Below are 22,065 nucleotides of genomic sequence, written 5' to 3'. Positions count from 1 at the left end.
TTAATTCCTCTCCCTACAGAAGAGGAGTAAGAGACTCTTTGATGTTCCTGTGAGCTGTCTAGACTCGGGCATCACCTTAATCCCATGCTCAGCTTTGTAATACATCTGACCATCAACCCAGTCTCTTCTCCAGTTCCCCAACCCTTGAGAACTACAGAGAACATATTGCACGCTCCATGTGTTAAATGGAAACTGGACTGTACTTTATAGCTGTATCTAGTCTTCATGACCCCCTCAAATCGCTTTTACATATTATGAGTCATCATTCACACCCCATTCATACAGAGCCTGGCATTTGCTCAACTAAGCTAACATTCATACACCACGCTCACACAACGTTTGCCATGCCATCAGCGTTAAGTATAGTGCCCAAGGGTCCAGCGACATGGTAAAGGTGTATTATCATTGCTTTGCTCTAGCCCCCTAAATTCTACTCGTAGCTAACAAAGCCCTTCACTGTCTGGCAACATTTAATCTTAAATAGCTTTTAATACCCCATTGCCCCACTAGGACATTGTGTCCCAAGAATGCAAGGTTATTAGTGGTTCCTAAAGTCTCCAAAAGTTTATTAGGAGTCAGACATTGAGCTATGAAGCTCCTTTTTGGGAAACAGACACCCTCTCCACCTTTAAAAGTAGGCTTAAGACTTTCCTTTTTGATAAAGATTGCAGTTGGGGCTGGCTCATGAACCTGCCCCTCGTTTGTTTTGTTTTTGTTTTTTCCCCGTTAACCGTGATAGTGAGTTTCTCATGCAAAGTTCAAGGGCTTTTTTTATTTAGTAGATACTGTAAAGCCCAGAGACAAATGTGTTGCTTTTGATATTGGTCCACATAAGATGCTGACCTGTAGTTCTCCATGTGGTAGGGGGGCTGCTGTGGCTGCTGCATCTGCTGCCTCCTCTTCTTCTTGCGCCCCGGGTACGTCCCCGGGCCCTCGTCGGCGCTGCTAATCGGCTCGAAGTCCTCCGTGGCGGAGAAGTAGGCCTCGCTGTCGGCCACGGACATGCTGGAGTCTGCGGAGCGGTACTGGTGGAAGGTGTTGGAGTCCGCTGAAGGTGTGAAGGGGAAGGAGCCGTAGCTACGGCGTTGGCGGGGTGAATCCAGGACGTTCTCGTCGCTGCGGGACACGTCGCTGCTGAACTGGACGCCCCCGGACAGGACCGGCGGAGGTTTGTCGGTGAAGACGGCGGCTGACAGGCTCTTGGTGCTGCCCAGTCGCCCCGAGTGTACGGAGGACTGGCGCTTCAGAGGGGAGCAGAGGGGGGAGCGCACTGAGGAGCGGTCCTGGGAACTGTTGGGGGAGACCGGAGAGACCTCTGGGACTTCTCCTAGGGTGCTGCGCAGAATGGAAGAGGAGTAATAACATTCGGAATGCATGAGTGGCTGTGGAAGGACATCAGAAATGTGTATTTACAAGTGGCAAGCTTGAAGATTTGTTATTGAATTTCTACTATTGCTGAATGAGGTAACTGGAATGTACATTTACAAATCACAATACGGGAAAAAATGTAAAAAAAGAAAACTAATTTTAAGTTAGATCAAAGCTGATTGCTAAAGACTGATTTATATTGGGGGCTAGAAAATGTCTTTATAAAATATTCAAAGAACCTCTTTTCAAAATAAATGTATTCAAAAATGCTTTATTAAGTAACTGCAAAAGAAAGCGTTATATATCCTTATGCTGCAGCTTCACATTAAAAGCATTAGAATATACAAACAAAGAGAAATGAAATGAAACTGTGCATCTCCAAAAATATATATATTTTCTTAATTCTTTATTTTGAAAAAAGTTTGTTCAGGTGCCCCCAATATTCTGGCTGCCACAATATTAAACTGCATTTCCTGTTACCACCGGTAAGACCTCATCATAAGGGTTGCCACTTCAAAGAGTAACTACACATCTTATACTTTCAGTATGTTGATGTTACTCACTCAGCAGGGCTTTTGCAGTTCACGTGGAACATGCGTTCCTCCGTGCTGGGCGAGGGAGTGTCCCTCTCTCCGGCCAGCAGGGGCAGCGCAGCACTGGAAGAACTATTTTCCTCAGAGGAGGAGACAGAGCTGTGGGAGCGATGGGGCACCTGCAGACTGAGGTGTTGCTGTCCACGCCTCTCCGGCAGCTCAGGAGGCAGGCAGGGCGAGTGAGTGTCCCTCTTCTGGCCCACAACCCTCCCTGAGAATATATATATATATCTGGTTAACTGTAAGTAACTGTTAATACTTATCAACACATATCTTTACTTATTTAACAGTATGTAACATTCTGCAAGTTAACCTGTTAGCATAATCCACTCATATTGGGCTAACTTTGTTGTGGTAAAGAGTGATGCAGGAATGACTCTTAAAACCCAGGAGTAAGCATTTAACCACTTCCTGATCCCATGTCTCAATGGTTTTTTTGAAAGCGCTTTTGTGGGATGCCTCAAATAACATCTGTTAATGTCCGAAGCCTTCGTGTGTCATAAAAAAATGGAATGCTAACAAGTGACAAAATTAGACTGTTTGACGTCATTACGCTAAATATTAGCCACCATTAGCTTAGCTGTAGCGATGCACGGCCATCTTACCTTGATGTCATTAGCCTAACTTTAGCTTTTTATTTCCAACATTAGCTAATTTTCCTTGCATTACGTATTCTGCTCAATCTCTCCATCCCCTGAAGTCCGCAACCTGAGGTCATCCTGGACACAACCCTCTCCTTCCAGGCTCACGTCAAATCGGTCACTAAATTAGCATTCTATCATCTCAAAAGCATCTCCCGACTCAGGCATTCACTCTCCGACTCTGTGGCAGAAACGCTCATCCACGCCTTCATCACGTCCCGATTGGACTTCTGCAATGGGGTCCTCTCCGGGGTTCCCAGCAAAATCCTGGAGAGGCTACAGCATGTCCAGAACTCTGCCACCAGAGTATTCACCGGCACCAAGCCATGGCAGCAAATCACCACCACCCTCATCCACCTTCACTGGCTCCCGATCAAGTCCCGGATCACTTTCAAAACCCTCTTCTTCACCTACGAGTCTCTCCATGGCCTTGCTCCACAGTATCTATCAGACCTCCTCCATCCCTACACCCCTACACGGAGTCTGCGGTCCTCGGACACAGGCCTTCTCTCTATTCCCCCCACTCGCCTCCGAACCCGTTGGTGACATAGCGGTCAGTGTTGCAGCCCCACCCTCTGGAACGCTCTTCCTGCAGAGATCCGCCATGCTGCCTCCCTGGAAATCTTCAAGTCCTCTCTACGCCATAGCCTCTGACCACTAACTCATCTTACTCCCCCGTTTTTCAACCACAACATTATTTCGTTTTTTATTTTAATTTGAATTTATTTTTCTATTCTTTTATTTGCCCTACTTTTTTTTTTGTTTATTTGTTTTCTGTCTGTCCTCACAACATGGAAAGCGGCCTTGGGTACCTAGAAAGGCGCTATAGAAAATTCAAATTATTATTATTATTATTATTATTATTATTATTATTATCTGCGGTGATTGCATTTAAGCTTCAAAAACCATGAAGGTGGTGTTAATATTTGGATATCATTCTGCAGTACATGAAGTATAATTTTCATCAGCGTGTGTTTACCACCACAGATTGTTTCATGCACAAATCCCATTTCTAATTGCCGAAAGGAGCCCTTGCGATGCTAACTTCTGGGTCAGCCAACAAAAACGCATCATCCCTGCACCACTTTATGCCAGGAAATGTGTATAGATATATGTTGCATGTGCATACCATCCACTTTGGGTGTTTCCTTGGTAATAATCCACTCCCCTGGCTGTAGCAAAGACTGGCCGTAGGACATGTCCTGCTCCGTGCTGGAAGAGCCGAAAGCAGATGAGGACGGCGTCAGCTCTTCAAGCTTGAAGAAGTCCAGGCCCATGTTGGTACCTCCGAAGAACCGGCAGCCTCCGAGACAGCCGCAACGGTTCCTGCCGCGCTTGTTGCGAATGCTGGCGTCTTCTGGCCAAAGGAACCAGAGTCTGAGGAGAGGAGGAGAAAGGGGGGGACAGTAAAAGAGATTAATGGAGTGGATGAAAATTGTGTCTGGTCTTGCAGACATACCAGGCCCAAATTATTATTTTTCTACCTCTTGGTCTGTGCATCATGCAGCTCCAAAAAATGCCTCTGAACTTCACATTTGGCCGAATGGTCGGCGGCCAGGGCGATGTCCGCTGTGATGAGGTTCAGGTTGACCGAACCCGCCTCTAGCCAGACAGAGCGTCGCAGCAGGGGGGGCTGACCCAGACCTAAAGGCTGACCCGGTCCAGCTGTCTGCAGTCGGGCCGCCTCGCTGTGCTGCTGCTGCTCGATGTACTGCCGGATGTTCACGTCCTGCACCATGGCGCTGATGCCTTCTCCCACTGCTTGGTTGTGCAGGTTGCAGTTAGCTAAGCGAACGTTAGCCGTCTGGGAATGAGGGAAAAAAACTTGTAACATACCAAAAATCAAATATGTACATGGATTTCAATGAGTCAAAGTTTCATAAACAAGAGGCAAACCTGGGCCAATGCGGAGGTGCCTTTAACATGCATTCTTTCTAATGGCCAGCCGGGGGAATCCCCTCTTGTTGCGACTGTATAGAAGTCTATGAAAATACCTTTATTCTCTCTTAATTTATTACCAGAGTAAACATTTGACACTGACACTATTATTGTCTTAATAGCTAGTTTCAATTGTTCTGTATTAGCTTGGTTGTACCAAGCGCAACACTCTGGTGCCACTTCCAAAAAACAAAAATGCAGACAAAATACCAAACTTTTATATTTTAAACCATAGCCCACAAACTAATGTCAAGGGTTCACTTCCTCCACTTCTTATAAACAGTCTAAGGTTAGATTAGGTTAGTTAAAAATATATATCTTTACCTTATTCACAATTAATGAAACGTCACTGCTAATTACCTTGACACTGGCAGCACAGCCATGCTCCACGATGAAGAGGTCGACTCCATCCATGGCGAGTCGGGTCATGGTGTACTTCAGCTCCTCTGATGTGCGACAGTGCCCGGGTAAGCAGCTCAGCTGAAAGACAACCATCATTTACGACCAGAAAACTTTGGATGGTTGCAGGGAAGCTATCTTTAATTTAGTCTGGATGTGCTTTACATAGCGCTACATAGCCTGTAGCCACAGCTGCTCGCTTGTCAGACACTAATGAGGGCTCTCGGGCAGAGATCTTAAAAATACCCTTGTTAGTATTCGCATACAAACAAGACATTTTGTGAAACAGACTTGTTTTCTTTCAAAGTTATTTATGGTATGCTATGCGAGTACATCAATAGTTTGTGTTGGAGGCTGTGGCTACAGGCAGTTTCTCTAGCTGTGTGTGCAAGTCATGCATCGTTAGACAAAAGTTCACAGTGGTCTCCTTTTATTATCGGGTGTCATTTGCACATTTCCCTTCCCACTGGACAGTTCTGACAAACTTTCAAATCTCACCCAAAATGCCTTTAGCCGTAATGAGCTCATTTAGAGGCTTGAAGCGTGGGATTCAGACACACATGGCTGCTAACTAGTTCAAACCGATGTGAGACAGTAGATAAAGTGAAAACGGGAGTAATGAGGCGCCATGTGTGCAGCATTTTATCTTCTACTGCCTGTGTGTACCTTGGCATCGCAGATCCGGCGGTCGACGCCGTGCTGGCAGATGACGGAGGGCTTGGGTTGTTCTAGTTGGAACTCTCGGGACACCCCGTGGAAGAGGAAGGTCTCACCCCACTCTATCATACTCGCCACCTAATAATCACAAGAACACGCAACACACTATTACTTCAAAAACAATAAATAAATAAATGTACTGCTAGGTCAAATACAGGATGTGTATTTTGTAAATTATGTCATTCTGTCTTTTTAATTTCTTTATCTTTTCTTGGGTAATATAAAGCTGTCTATGGCTGTTTTCTTGCTGTAACAAATGCAAATGTCCCCTCTGTGGGACACATAAAGGTATTATTCTGATTCTAAGGTAGCTAGTTAGCTGATTCTTGAATCTTGAATTGAGAAAACTAGCTAACATATCCATTAACAGCAACAAGCAATTAACCCTTTAAAACATGTGTGGCCATTTAATGACACCAGTATAGTGGTATGTTACCTAAAAAGCGAAAAAAAAGTAGTTTGTGTTGACCGTACAAACAGCAATTGCTGAATAACGTGTAACATCTATTACGTAGTGGAGAAAGTGATCACTGAGTGCAATATGTGTCCAGTGTTTCACTGCTGACAGTAAGAGCATCATCTAGTACTCGTATTGCATTCTGTCGTACTATAGGTCCAATATTTTTATAATCAAAACAGCAAATGCAAGTCCAGAAATACGCAATTGAGACGTATGAATTGTTCTGACCGACAAAAACAGACTAATTTAGATTCAGAAAGGTTGGATTAGATTTTATAGGTGCTTCATTCAAGCCAGTTTAGCACAGTCACACATCTCACCCCATGATGTTATAATAATCTAAAACTGCACAGATTTATCCCTGAAGCATTACAAATAACACTTTTACGTAATGAAACCCACACACACACACCTGTGGAAGAGTGACCCTGCCAGTGAGTCCTCCAGCCTGCATGTCGATGAGCCAGGCGTATTCCAGCGTATCACTGCTCACAGGGAGGCCCTGAGCCGAGAACATGGCGTGGGCCCTCATCTGCAGGCCAGACAAACTGAGGTGGCCATCCCTCAACACCCCGTCAGCTGTAGGACGCTGTGGACCAACACACACAAATGGAATATTACATCCCTTCCTTGTAAGGTAGGGGGTAAACCATCAGAAACTGAACTGAGCAATCTTTAGCAACAGTAAAGTTAATGAAGTGGTGATGTATTTTGGTAGAAAGTTAGCATTGCAGTGCTCCATCAACAAAAAAACTATAGACATTTTCTTTGGATTTTGGAATATTGCAAGAAGAAAGTCTGAGGTAAAACACACATATATGACACTTCAATGTTTTTCAGCAGGATAATCTCCACATATTAGAACCACGTTTATCATTTTCCGAGCATAAATGCAATGCCCCAAAGAAAAAGCTAACATTTGGCTATCAAGTAAATGGTTGTACAAGCTAATAGCTAAGCTAGTCTGGGACTTGTGTTTGGTTTAGTAGTAGTCTCAGAGCTGCAGATGTTTACCAGAAGGGTATTTACTGACAGATGTTGTGTCGTAGAAGAAAACTCAATCTCAAATCTAACCAAACCTCATCAACCATTGACTTTGGTTAATGAGTTTATAAGTATTTTATAATAATGTTTTCTGGCGAGCGATCATTTTAGCTAACAAGCTAGCTAACGTCAGTCAGCAAAGACCTCACTTACATGTAAAAGAAAAACCGAAATGTAGGAACTTTTTGTAAGTTGCGTTACAATCTTTTCACACATTGGCAACACAAAGTAATAAATAAGGAGTCAGGAAGTGGCGAAATGCTAGTTTCCGGGACTCATTCCTGCACCACTCTATTGCTTAATATCCATGCGTGAGCCATAGAAAAGAGTATCTGCCATCTCACTGCCGGAGATGAGAGCTACACATTCATTGTTGGGATTAGGGAAAGATATTCTCTCTGAGCAGCAAATAGAATCCAACTCGTGGCTAAAGCTTAGAAACGCTTTGTGGTTATACAATATGCAGGTGCTTATGCAAAGATGTGGCTGGTGAAAAGCATGTTTTACATTATGCAACTCTAACTTCAAAGCTTTTTTCAGAGTGTTTTATAAAGCCTGAGTCACCCCTTCAGTAGCCATATTAGAGAGTGGTTGTTGTGTTATCATTGTATTCACACATCATTGAAAAGGTACTATGTTAAATGTATAAAAAGCCCTTGCAATAATTGTACGGTCGCGATGAAGTGAACTGTTGACAGCTTTCTGTTGCTTGTGTACATGCTCAAGGTATGTGGCGCGAGAGGGCATCCTGGGCGTTGGCCAAAAGAGTATGTTACATAAAATCCACATTACATATTATATCTAAATACGGTTCCTATTTGTAATGTTTGAATATTTTAATTTGCTTCATGATACTTAATAGCCTGTTATACAATCATTATACATTATGAAGCAACTTACGTCCGATCCATGCGGCTAGTAAAGATAGTTGGCTAACCTTAGCTTGACTTACAGTTAGCCGGCTAACCTTATCCTAGCTCACGTTACAGTTAGCTATCGTTAGTTATACACCTGTGATTTCAGCTGGTCTTCATTTCTGGTTGGCTAAAATGAAACACTGCTTGTCCAATTCCATAAGTTAGCATGATGAATAATGTTTTCTGGCTAGCAATAATGTTAGCTAACAAACTAGCTAACGTTAGTCAGCCAACACCTCAAATACATGTAAAGGAAGCACCGAAATGCAGGAACGTTTTTAAATTGTGTTAAAATCTGTTCACACATGGGCAACACAGTAAGTAATAACTACATGTAAATGACCTTACATAGTACTTTCAAGGTAGTACTCCACACTGGATTATCCTTTTCAATTTAAACATGAATTGAGCCAACATGTGACGTTTAAACCCCAAAACATTTGTGTGCTCCTAAACAAAAATCCATTTTAATTGAAATCAGGACAATGACCGTCAAATATGGTGCCACAATATGCAGCACATCCCATCAGGCACATGCGTATTTGCGTCTCTGACCTGGTAGTTGTCGCTGACGAAGATGTGAATGGGAGACAGGAGCAGCTGAAGCATCGTCTCCTTATAACCCTTCTTCATCTCAAAACACAGCCGCTCCAAGAAGCCAGATGGACCTTCGGGACCCTCACTGCTGCAGTGCTGAAAGGCACCGAGTAAAAAAAAAGGAAGAAAACATGTGCATCAAGATTGTTTTTGGTAAACATAAACACATCAACTCAAAAAGCAAGGCTGGCAGGGATATACTCAAAAGGAACATCCTTGCAAGCCAAGAAAAAAAAGTGTCTTGACTTTTAAAGCATTTTCTTCTTCTTCCAAGTTTATGATTTTTTGCATTTTCTTTGGTCATATTCCTTTTTTTAAATCTCACAGTATCTTGACATTTTTCTTTGTCTACTGTATACTATAATTTGTTTCCATGTCTCTGCTGCTCCTCAGTATACATTTCCATTTTTTTTTTTCACACTTTAATGATGACATAGCTTCATTATCTTTGAGCGTAGCCCGTTTGCTAAACTTTTTCAACTAGCTCTCGCTCTCTTTCCAAACCAAAGTATTGTCAGTCTTCAGTTTTACCATTGGCAGTCGGCCATGGACTTTGTAGAGGTTGATGAGCACGGTGATGTCCCAGGGGCGCAGGTCCAAGGGATGGATGTTTGAGTTTTCCTTCTGTTCGCTGTCCTCCATTCCCAGGGGAGACCAACCGAGGCCCGAGGAGGTGGAGGTGGACAACACAGGGCTGGACACGGCCTCCTCAAAGTCTGTGTACATGTCGTCCTCACCAAAATAGTTTTCCTGTAGAAACACGTGAAGGAAGGTTGGAGGGGTGTTCTATAAATCTGGAATTCTTCTATACACTTGAGAGGATACCTTGATGGAGATGAGTGCTCGGAGCAGAGGCCCGTACAGGATGATTTGAGAATCTGGGGACATTTCCATCTCTACGTGAAGTCTGTCGGGGGGGAGCTCTGAGGGTTCCGCGGGCAGCCTGCTGTGGGCAGCGGAGGCAGACTTGGAGGTGAAGCGGGGAGACGCGTTGTGGTGCACCGACGTATGCTCTGGGGGACGCAGCGCTGAAAGCATTGACTCCTCCATCTCAGACACTGCACAACAAACCACCGGCAGGTTAGACAGCGTCATGCAAAACAGATCCTCAAGTTACACAGGTCAAATGACAGAGGGACCGTTTAAAAATGAAAGATTTCGTCATGATTGGCTTTATTCAACTAATCAGATCTGAGATTTATCCCCAGGAGGAATTTGGTGTTTTGTTATTTGCTCCATTTTTACAATGTAACAAAATAGAAGATAAATAGAAGGAAACAAAATATAAAAAATCGAAGTAAGTTGAGTATTCAGTTAAAGAACATTAAGACTTTATTTAAACATAGGAAGATAAATTAAAATGTCCAATAAAAGTGTCCAAAGAACATCAAATTAAATTAAATATTTAAATAAAATAAGAAGTAATAATGTGCAATAAAGCATGTCTTTAATTAAATAAAAAATATTTTTAATAAACATAAAAAGTTAAAATGTTCAACAAAAGACACTAAAATAAAACAATCAAAATATATATATAAAAATATGCACATTGTACCACATTATATAACATGCATTACAATATATAATGCAGTTTATTATTATTGATTATTTAATACAATTTTATATTGTTCTATTATTAGGATATACAACAAATACTGATTCCTAAGTGGAGAGCTTACGCGACTGTTTGAGCTGCTCGTCAGCCTTCTGGGGATAAATGGGGTGCCATGTGTAGTCGATGATGAGCAGGAAGTTGGGTACACTCCAGCAATCCACCCAGCCGGCTCTGGTGTGAGGAAGAGTACACAGACACAACGCTGAGTTTATCATCATTTCAGAGTGGATTTTCCAGCACATCGTTGGCTTTATGAAGCGTTCACTTCAAGGACGTACAGTAGAGGCGAGAGACAGTAAATGGGTTTTGCCTGAGTGCAGCGGTCCAGACAAGGTTCGATCGTACACTCCCCGGGGGGGTAAGTGGGTCTCTCGCAGTGCTACATCAGTAGAGTCTTGCTCTGAGCTATACATAATAAATGATATGAATTGATGTTGAATCATCATGTACAGACTGCACGATGCGTAGCGCTGCCACACCACCAAAGGTTCATCAGCATCTTTTGGAACTCTCCCTGACCTTTATGCCTAGGCTAAGGTAAAAGGAATGCAGATTCAGGGTCGATTCCAACTGCTGCGGCTGTGGCGAAAGGCAAAAATAGTCATCTATTAATCTGAATTTCCCAGCCCCTGCAGTTAACATGCCGAAGTGTCTTTGCTCCAGTAGGCATCTCCACGATATTGGAGTGTTTCTTAGTCATACCTACACCTACCTACCTATCTACCTACCTACTAAAAACCAAACAACCAACCAACCAACCAACCTGTATATAATGTTATATTCATCTGAAGAAGAAGAATAATATCAGTATTGCCTCTACTAAGCACATGCTTGATGTAACAAGCTTTTTTTTTAGGCTTCTATTTTTGTTACATTCAGTGTACATCTGCATAGAGGGCTTTTCAAATTACACAAATATCCAGATGTATACATTTTCTGAATGTTTTAACAGTCTGGATCAAGGCTCCCTTACTGGTTACTAAGGGACAGGAATCAAGAATGGAGCCTGAAAAATGGGTGTTGTGTTGTGTTGTGTTGTGTTTGGTGAGAAACACACTGCTCTCGTGATGAAGGCGCATGAATCATTTCGAAAAACTTAAATGATTTTACATCTTTTTGTGACTTGTTGACAACATTATGGAAAGAAGCACTGATAAGAGTTTCACTAAATACCTACCGGTATCGATGAGCATAATCGGTATTGATGAAATCTAAACCAATACAATTCCTATTTTCTAAGGCTGCAGGGACCTTAAATTGTTGACTTAATACATACAGTAGGCCTGTAAACCCTGTTGATTACTTCCCATGGAGTTGATATAAAATCTACTCTCTTACACTCACAATGGGGATTCCCAGTAAGATGATTTAGAACCGTTCTTCACATTATAAAGGCTGTGAATGGAAAAAGGCTGTAGTGAAAAGGGCAGGGTTTACACCTCTTAACTTTATCTCAAATAGAGAATATCAAAATGATGCAGGCTATTAATCTCAGGCAGCAACTGCTGAAGCACATAAAAAGTGAAGGTTAGTGGTACATTTACTTTATATCACCACCTACTACCTCGGCAACATTTGCTTTGTATCTGATGTGAGTCAGTGTTACGACAATGACTCACACTGCTAACGCACTTGCTTTGAGCCCACAGTGTGTCAGAGATAACTCCCAGGTTGAACTCACTCTGCGTGGGTGATGTTCCTCCAGCGGGACTTGCTGGGTTTGGGAGGGGGGGCGCTGTGGTTTTCCCCCGACATGAACATGTCCGGGGGCAGCTTAACGTTCTGGTAGTCTTTGGCCAGGGTGAGGAGGGGGCAGCGGCTCGGATGGCACTCTGGCAGGGACAGCCGCATGTCTGTATCCTCGGCCTGAGGAGGGCAAAGCACATCAAATTGTTAAATCAAATTAAACTTTAGGTCTTATTTTACTGGAATAAAAAACGCTTTAAAGCAACAGAAGTCCAAAACACAGCGCTAAGTCCTCTGAGAGGCTGGTCCACAATCCTGGTATTGCTTTGGCTGTGATTAAAAGGCCAGCAGCAGAAGACCTGCGGGAGGGTTCACGGGAAATGTGATAAATACCAAGGCATAAGACCATTACAAGCTTTAAAAAACTATGAAAGTGTTCTAAAATGAATTTCACACCCACATAGTTAAAGATTTCACGACCATAGGTCTGTAGAAATACTGTAAATCTAGTCAATGTAGTTACACTTTTATTTGGAATGTAACTAAGTAATTAAGATTAAATTCAGAATTCTGAGAAAAAAAGTCATAACTGTGAGATTTAAGTCAGATATCTGACATTAAAGATCAGATAAACATGAGGCCCTAATCCTCCTCTGTTATTATAAAAGATGAATAGGAATAAAAATGTATTCAAATAAGTCACACACTTAGCAGCTGCAACACTAAAATGATGTTAATGATCCAATAAATATAATAAAATAATATGTTTATTTTGATGCTTTTAGACTTTTATTTGTAACATTTTCTACACAGTAGTGTTTCTACTTTAACTTAAGTAAAATATACGAGTGCTTCCTCCCTCTCTGTTAATCAATATGAAAAAACACAGTTAATAAAGTCATCATCCGTAGGAACCTTTTTCTGGACAGAAACAATAGAAATACATGTTTTTGGAACAAATCCTCTTCCTTTGGAGCGTGCCTCACCTGTAAGCTGAAGCGGGTGTTGCAGGTGGTTGGAACAAACTCATTGAAAGGCAAAGTGAAGTCTATATTGAGCGTCTCGCCGCACGCTGCAAGGTACACTATGGGAGATCAATAATGCAATTGATTAGTGAGCAATGCATCGGGATTACAAAGTGTTTGTAATATATCATGACTTAATAAAGTCCAAGTTTCCTGTCAGCTTCAAGTGTGAGAGATGCAATAACTCATCGATTGCTTTCATAGCAGGATGTGAATTTTTCTTTTTTTTACCTTGGTGCTTAAAAAAAACAAATAAATAAACAAAAATAATACATTCAACATTTAATTTAAAAAATAAGTCATAAATACATTTGTGATTGATAAAAATAGCAGACATGAAAAAACAAAGGCCTGAATAAAATAACAATGTTTTAATACATTTTTAAAAAACAAAAAATTGATAATAAAAACAATTAAATGTGTTGTTTTTGCCTCATTGCAAAGCTAATGCTAAACAAGTATTTAAAGGTAGGTCTAGCAAAACTGTATATGTCACTGAATAAAAATAGGATTTTAAAGCTGTAAATATAATAATAATAATAAATGTTATTTATATAGAGCTTTTCCTGTTTCTCAAAGCACTTAAATAAGACATAATATGTCACTTCAATTAGAGGGGAGAGACATCGTGTACTTCAGGGCTGCACAATAATTGAAATTGTATTGAAATTGTATCCCAAATTGGGATCAATAAAGTACTTATATCTATCTATTTAAAAATTGCAGTAAGCGCAAGGAAAATATGTAAAAATATCTTAATGAAGTATTGCAGCACCGGCATACAAATGTTTGGAGCCCTGATGAGCTCCTTTTGGGGTTCATAAATGTATTGTGTGCCTTTACTGTGACATGAGTCTCTTTATTTATCAGCTTTTCTCCATTGGCACAGAATGATCTGCATAACATATGTGTCTATAATGAGCCAATGAATTCTGTTGTGACTCAACATGTTTGCACATTGTCACAGAAATATGTTGCAGATGATAAGAGCTTTCCACGCATTAGGCCCCTCACTGTATAAACAAAGAGATTTATATTCCTCCAACAGGGAATGCATTTCTGCCTTACTCGTTGTACCTTTATTGTGTACTGCAGGATGTACGTTATCAAAGATAGAACCAATATATTATGCTTTTTATCACCGGGTGCTCATTTCATTGATAATAAACTAATAATAACAATCATCTACAACTTATTTTAATTTTGTATTTAAAAAAACGTTGCTTTCAGCTAGACTCATTTCAGAATTCAGTTCAAATAAATAGAAATGAAAAGATGCTGCTTTTTGTTTTTTTGTATCTAGAAGAGCATCTTACTCACCATTTTCCTGCTGCTTGGTGGAGCAGTCCACCCAGTTTTGCTGGTTAGCCGCCCAGATCATCTCGAACTGGTGGAAAAGCACCTTGAACTTCCAGGAGTACGGCACAAAGGAGTAGATGTCTGGGGCGCTGTCGCTCGCCCAGTCCTGGATCAAATCTGGAAAAGAAAGAAGGAACAGTGAAGATGGGGAAAAAAGGAGAGATGCACTCGTAAAATGATCGGAGGGCAAAAAATGTCCTTTTCTTCTCAGATGTAGCCAAAATAAATTGGACTGTATAGGAATATTGTCACACAGGGTTATCCACTTAGGGAATTTCTCGATATCGATAAGCAACTTTATTTTCAAAATTAGCAGACTCTATTTGAGAAATATATATTAAATTAGTAAATTAAATAGTGTCAGGGCGCTAACGTCACATCTACTCAAAATGACGGCGTTTTCAGCGCCCATTATCCTGCTTAAACAAAACTCTAATAACTACCATGCATGTTCAGGAATGTTACAACAAATATTCTCCTGATTCATTATTTGTTTTGTATAAACAAAATAGAGAATTGATTGCGTTGTATTAGAGGTAGGTAGTTGAATCTTATTCCCCACATACAGTATATGTCCAGCAAGTAGGGGCTTGGACTGGGAATCGTAGGGTCGCCGGTTCAAGTCCCCGAACAGACTTGGAATATGGAAAGTGGACTGCTACTTGGAGAGGTCTCAGTTCACCTCCTAGGCCCTGCTGTGGTGCCCTTGAGCAAGGCACCGGACACCTCCAATCCCCCCTCCCCATTGCTACTCGGGCGCTGCACAATAGCTGCCCACTGCTCCTAGTACTAGGATGGGTTAAATGCAGAGGACTAATTTCACTGTGTGTGCTCTGCTGTGTGCATGTATGTGACTAATAAAGAGGGTTTCATCCTCCGATTCTATACTGTGTAGAGAATAACGGTCATTCTGATTCGTCTATCATACAGAATGTACAAACAATTAAACGTTATGAAAATAACCACCTAAAAAAATAATGGATTCCTTTATAATTTGGCAATCAAAATGCTAAGCGCTTAATGCTACATGTGGTGTGGCGCCATTGGTTGAGGCAGTTCGCTGCAGGACTCACCTGTGAAGAAGTTCTTCTGGGCATAGATGAAGTGGTAGGTGGCTTTGTACACCTCGATCTCACACTGCCACGACTGAGGCATGTTCCACACCCGAGGGTAGCTGGCTATGACATGAAACTGCAATACAAAAGATAAATGAAGGACACAATTTCCCAGGAAACAGAGCACTTTGTATAGAATCAGAACCAGGTTTATTGCAAAGTAGGTTCAGGGTTTGCAAGATAGCTTTCTTTTTTTATAAAGCTTATAGGTAGGGCTGGCTCAGGGTTGTCTTGAACCAGCCCTGGGTCTTTTGTTATATACATTCACATTATCATTTTCTCTTCCTATGGCTTGTTTGTGTTGTAAATTTGTTATCTTTTTTAATCCATTACCAAAACAACTATTTTGGGGTGTTTCATGGGAGTTTTTTCTTTTCGATTGCAAGGTTCTTAGGATAGAGAGTGTATGTTATCGATATATACAATTGTATTGATTAATTAACATTCAAGGAATTTGCTTTGATATATAATTGTGCATACAGTTAACATCGTAACAGAAATTAAACTGTAAAAAAATAAGGAAAACTAAAGTCGATTGAGTAGTATGAGCCAAAAATCAACTTAAATGTGTACTTACAGCCAGCATCTCAGCCTCCAGCAGAGTCCTGTACTGCATGCTGCTGGTGGTGTCCACGTGCAGCAGCTGCCCTTTGATGGTAGGAGAGTAGCCTGAGCGCGGAGGAGAGGCACACAAAAGCACAGCCATCAATTCTCAAAACCCAAAGCTAGGGCTCTGCTCTTACAAATAATGTAATATACCGGCACAAAAGCTACATTTCTGCAGACAGACGAGCTCACTGACTGATGACGGATACCATATGTTGAGCTCAGTGCGATAAATTATTACACATTCCTCACAACTATAGGCATTAAAAAAGCTCAATGGTTCCCGAGGTCAGCGGGTTTACTATGGATTGGTCTTTGAATTATATTTCAGATGGTTTTACTTGATGTCTCATCTGTAATACTGTATAAGAGGGGTAAACTTCACTATTAAATTTATCTCGTTAAGCCACAAGATGAAGAGAGTGGTGCATCACACATACTTCAGAGTCTTGTGTAGAAAAGTTGAGTGACTTTAGAAAGTGTGTGTGTGTGGTTTAAAGAAAAAACACAATACTTGTTTGTAAATTGCTTTGGATATAATGGCTTTGTTGTGATTGGTCAACCACTTAGAGATGTCCAGCCTATTGGCCTATCATGTTTAAAATGTTTGACTCCTTTGTTTGCTTCTGTAAGATAGTGACATCAATTAACACTTGCACTTCTATTTGCTAGCGCTCCGACACATAGTATGTGATAGGCGCTTATTGAAGAGCTGGCCCGCTAGCCAATCACAGCAGACTGGGCTTTGGTTTCAGACAGAGGGTGAAATCTGGTGCTTCAGCACAGGCAGTATGAGAAAAATAAAGAGCTTTTGAACATTGAGAGTAGAGGCATTAAATACAAATATAAACCTGAAAATGGTCATAAAATGTATTTTTCATGTTTGTTGTGAAGCAATTAGAATGTCCTTAAAGGTGCCATAGAAAGCATCTATCTGGTATGTTAAGTTGTTCTCTGATGTCTACAAAGAAGGTATATAACTTTGGTTGATCCAAAAAATATCCAGATGCGGTTTTACAGGCCCATAAGCTGAATTGCCTGATTTGGGGCTCATTTAAATAATTATGATGAGCTCTGCTCTGATTGGCTGGTTTACAAGGAGCAATCCATGGCTGCCTCAGAGACCACAGAAGTAAGTGAAGATCAGGAAACTGTGAGAGATGAACCATGGAGGCTTTTGGCATCCAACCTTACATGTTAGTCAGTTGGTCGGAGATTTGAGAGCAACGTTACGGAGTGGTAAGTGTTAGCTTAGTGTTTCCAGCAGCTGGTGTATGCAAATGTTGGGGTTGGACTACCGTGTGTCACTTAACACACAGGGATTGTTGTAATTCGCCCGCTGTGCCGCTGTGATATGCATATTCATGATTTGCACATGAAGGAGGAAACAATGGTGTTTGAGGTGTTTGAAATGTACCGAACTCTCCTTATTCAATGCCAAGGTAAATACAGTTTCCATTCTATGGCACCTTTAAATAAAATTGTAGTAACTGATCCATGTGGTGACATTTTTTTTGTTATGTGTTACACTTACCATTGTCTCCGACAGTCATAGGGATATTGACTTCCAGGTAAGAGCCTGCGCCTACATTCACATGGATGGCGTTGGTTTCCTAGCAACAGGGATGAAGACAGAGCAAGGGGAGAGAAAGAGAAAAAAGAACTGTCACACTGCCTTAAGTGTAAAAACGAAGTCTCCTAATCTGAACTAAGACATGTGGTGATAATATGACCATCAAGCCACTTCATGTTTATATTCAACAGGCATTTGTGCTGACGTTTAGTATGCATTTCACATACTCAGCCTTGTGAAAATCCCAGCACTGCCTGGGGATGAAAATATGAAAAAGCATAAAACATGAACCGATATCGACGGCTGGAACATGACGCGGCATGAAGCAAAGGGAGGAAGATAAATAAAGACGCAAAGAGAGAGGAGTCACCCTGTTTTTGGTGAAAAGCAGATCGATGGTGGCGTCCGCGATGATGTTCATGCGCAGCTCGAAGGCCTGGATCTGCCTGGGTTTGCCCGGCTCGGCGTCCTCGGTCACTTTCATGGCCTGGTAGTCAGCTGGCAGGAAGAACTTCCACAGGCAGTCCCTGAGGAGAGGGGGAGTTCATTTAAATGCAACACCGTCTTTGTAAACCCTTAAAGTTTGAGTCTCAAATCTGCCAGGCTGGAGAGAATCATCGGATGCAGACCCCACACACAATGTTGAAATACCACAGAACCACGTTTCTGGAAGGGTATAACTTCATGGTACTGTTTCTGAGAAATGTACTGAAGAAAATGTCAGAATGAGGCATGGGAGGGGGGCACTTAAAATGACGGCAGCATCCAAGTTTGTTCACATTTTCTTTTCCATTAACCAGTCTTTAAACACTGCCAGAGCTCACACGGTGTTTCTGTTAGTGTTTCATTCCTGTTTGTCTTCCTTTGCTGTTCCCTTTACTGTTGTATCCTGTCTGTCTGTCTGTCTGTCTGTTTATGTTCTACTGATGCTGTTCCCTTAAGTGTTTACTTCCTGTCTGTCTTCTTCTGCTGTTCCCTTTGGTGTTTGCTTACTTTCAGTCTTCTTTTGCTGTTCCCTCTGGTGTTTAAGTCCTGTCTGTCTTCTTCTGCTGTTCCCTTTGGTGTTTGCTTACTTTCAGTCTTCTTTTGCTGTTCCCTCTGGTGTTTAAGTCCTGTCTGTCTTCTTCTGCTGTTCCCTTTAGTGTTTACTTCCTGTCTCTCTTCCTCTGCTGTTCCCTTTAGTGTTTACTTCTTGTCTCTCTTCCTCTGCTGTTCCCTTTAGTTTTTACTTCCTGTTTTTCTGTCTTACTCTGCTGTTCCCTTTCTATTTTACTTCCTGTTTGTCTGTCTTCCTCTGCTTTTCCCTTTAGGGTTTACTTCCTGTCTGTCTTTCTCTCTCAGCTGTTCCCTTCAGTGTTTACTTCCCGTCTATCTTCTGCTGTTCCCTTTCGTGTTTAATCCTGTATGTCTGTCTTCCTATGGTGTTCCCTTTAGGGTTTACTTCCTGTTTGTCTGTCTTTCTCTGTTGTTCCCTTTAGGGTTTACTTCCTGTCTGTCTTCTTCTGCTGTTCTCTTTCGTGTTTTATCCTGCCTGTCTGTCTTCCTCTGCTGTTCCCTTTAGTGTTTACTTCCTGTCTGTCTTTCTTTCTCTGCTGTTCCCTTTAGTGTTTACTTCCTGTCTATCTTCTGCTGTTCCCTTTAGTGTTTACTTCCTGTCTGTCTTTCTTTCTCTGCTGTTCCCTTTAGTGTTTACTTCCTGTCTGTCTTTCTTTCTCTGCTGTTCCCTTTAGTGTTTACTTCCTGTCTATCTTCTGCTGTTCCCTTAAGTGTTTACTTCCTGTCTATCTTCTGCTGTTCCGTATAGCGTTTACCTTCTGTCTGTCTTCCTCTGCTGTCTTTCAGCCTCTTCCCTTCTGGTGTTTTCTTGTTCAGTTTGTCTTTTTCTATAAAAGGTATTCTATGGTGTTTTGTAATGCTGGAAAAGAATATGTTTTTTTCCACATAGCTGACCTATAAATTGACCTTACTTATTCTTATTAACGGATTGATACAGTATGACTGCACATATTCCCTCGATCAAAGTGCCATAGCAGCGCTCTACTTTCAAGAAAGAACTGACTGCTGAATGTCCAAATTGACAGATTTCTTGTACAATCATTACTCACCTCTGACGGTCTGCCCAGGGGCCGTAGTTAAAGTCTGTTCCTTTTCCACAGACGATGTCCAGACCCCAACATGGAGGAAGGTCCTGAAGTTTATCGCCCTCACTGCATGTCTCTGCCTCCTCCACACCCTCATGCTCCACTGGCACAAGACCTGAACACACAAACGAGCGTTAAATAACTCTCACAACAAATACCAAGCAAACTATACAACAAAATTGTCTTAAAACAATTTTAATAAAGCTCCACTTCTGTTGGCACTGAAGTATAGAGGGTTGTTCCATCGCCAAAACATTTTTTTTGCCATTTTTAACATCACTTGCAGGCACACGCACCATTTTGGCAGTATGGAAGTTCTTCAGCGTGAGTAAAGAAGATATACATTTTGGAACTTTTCAATAACTGTAAGTTCAAATAGACTGTGGAAGAGCAATGTTTTGACAACAACAAAGGTTTCTTACTTTTTTTCCTTGCAGTATATTTAGTGGTCAATTTTTTCTATTAAGGAAAAATAAAACAAAATTCTGAGAAGGCTGTCAATCATAGATCTTATGGTGCATTATGGGCACAAATACATTTGAAGGCAATGCAAAGATCCCTACACTATAACAAGAAAATATATCTTCCTAGTCACATATTTATCAGGTAAGTGTTCACGTGTAACATGTTTGTTGGCATTTTTTTTTATTTTGTGTGTTTGCAAGAGCTTACCGGGTTCATCCTGGTAGTAGTAGATGTCGACATCATTGGACTGCATGACCACAAATCCTTCACCCATCAGTCTGGGAGGTCTAGAGGAGAAATCATCAAGATCTTATTAAAGTATAGAATTCATGCAGAGATTAGGAACTCATCCAAAAAAAATCACAAGCGGGGTCACAGCAGGTAAGGACCCAACGAATCGATTTATTATTCATTGCACATTAAATCAGAATAGGAATACTTTATTCATCCTGGGGGAAATTGTGTTTTTGGCTTCTTTTACGAATGGAATAACAAATAAATTAAATTAATAAAAATACAAGTATATAATTATAAGGAATTAGGTAACAATGTATAACAAAAAGAAGACATTTATTTAAAAGGAGTTCAACGAAGAAGTGTATAAAAATACTAAAATAAAAATATGTTAGAATAAGAAGTTAAAATATAATAAAACATTTCAAGTAAAATCAAAATACAGTATCTATATTTAATAAAAGATTAAATAATACAATAGTTTAAAATATATATCTATAAGATATAAGAATGTTTAATAAAAAGATAATAAAATAAATGTATTCATACAAAATGGAGTTAAAGAAAATAGGCTCTGGCACAAAGACACTCTTTCCATGATATAAATGCAGTGTCCGTTCTCTTATTCCTGCTCCCTCTCTCTGGACATTTCAGTGAAGCTTTAAGACTCATCAAGGTCTGCTAGAGGTTGAAATCTCTGATGGCTCCCGCAGGCTGCAGCCAGGTTTAAATTGAGAGTGGCTCCTTAATCACAGGGGCTAAACGCAATTTTACTCTCCATGTCCTTTCATTAGGCTGAAGTGCAGATAATGGATTCCCTGCTTCTAATGCAACACAGTTAAAGCTGCCAGGTTAAACATTACAAAAGACAAAGGGGGTGCCTATCAAAAACATTCTGCCAAAAATGATCAGTTGCTCAGTTTAGACATACAGTATACAGTCTGATCTTTAACATATATTTTTAAACTGTGCAGCTATGCATTATCTTTTGAATTCACGTCAATAATCCACAACTTTATCATATTATGATTATATGAATATTTCAATTATACGTTACTGCTTATTATTGAACACACATTATTTGTAGTTATTCATCTATTTGTTGATTCTATAATGAAGCAACTGTCAATTACACTTTTATTCTTTCTTCAATTCCTTATGTTTGTATAAATATTTTTATTCAATTGTTCTCTCTTTTTTAAACTATTTGATTTATTTTAATGGAGTGTCTTTCCCCCCAGTAAAACAAAGTATTCCAATTTAACGTCGACTGAATATTCGATTCTTTTTTCGATAGTTAATAGATATTGTATCTTTTATAAGACAGTATAACACTTATCATGTAGTATGTTTATTGCACATAATAACATTAACTATTTATGTTTCTCTTTTCTTCTTTTAATTTATCTCGTTTTTAAATTCCATCTTAAAAAGGACCTGCTGTCACAAAACCCTCCTTTATTTAATATTTTTTGCTAAGTTAAATATGAATTTATGCCAATCATTTAAAACAGTAATCTCTCTTGAAGTAGCATCCTTTTATATATAAAAAAAAAAGCCGATTTGAATTAT

The 22,065-nt window shown here is 40.6% G+C and overlaps 1 protein-coding gene across 1 annotated transcript in view; it reads right to left on the bottom strand.

The window, feature by feature from the left end:
* kiaa1109 (KIAA1109 ortholog) overlaps positions 1-22,065 on the bottom strand; it is a 147,501-nt gene that overhangs the window by 110,620 nt on the left and 14,816 nt on the right. The window contains 20 exon segments of the mRNA XM_063908622.1: positions 844-1,335; positions 1,932-2,172; positions 3,732-3,979; positions 4,087-4,406; positions 4,901-5,020; positions 5,606-5,734; positions 6,529-6,705; positions 8,633-8,770; positions 9,206-9,424; positions 9,500-9,732; positions 10,354-10,460; positions 11,971-12,155; positions 12,962-13,059; positions 14,321-14,476; positions 15,433-15,550; positions 16,052-16,143; positions 17,615-17,693; positions 18,024-18,180; positions 19,759-19,909; positions 20,467-20,546. Coding sequence (XP_063764692.1) covers positions 844-1,335; positions 1,932-2,172; positions 3,732-3,979; positions 4,087-4,406; positions 4,901-5,020; positions 5,606-5,734; positions 6,529-6,705; positions 8,633-8,770; positions 9,206-9,424; positions 9,500-9,732; positions 10,354-10,460; positions 11,971-12,155; positions 12,962-13,059; positions 14,321-14,476; positions 15,433-15,550; positions 16,052-16,143; positions 17,615-17,693; positions 18,024-18,180; positions 19,759-19,909; positions 20,467-20,546 — 3,540 coding nt within the window.

Source organism: Eleginops maclovinus, chromosome 19 (assembly GCF_036324505.1).
Source record: "Eleginops maclovinus isolate JMC-PN-2008 ecotype Puerto Natales chromosome 19, JC_Emac_rtc_rv5, whole genome shotgun sequence".
NCBI classification, from domain to species: domain Eukaryota; kingdom Metazoa; phylum Chordata; class Actinopteri; order Perciformes; family Eleginopidae; genus Eleginops; species Eleginops maclovinus.
Note: the sequence above shows the minus strand (reverse complement) of the source record. Positions and strands in the feature narration are given on the sequence as shown.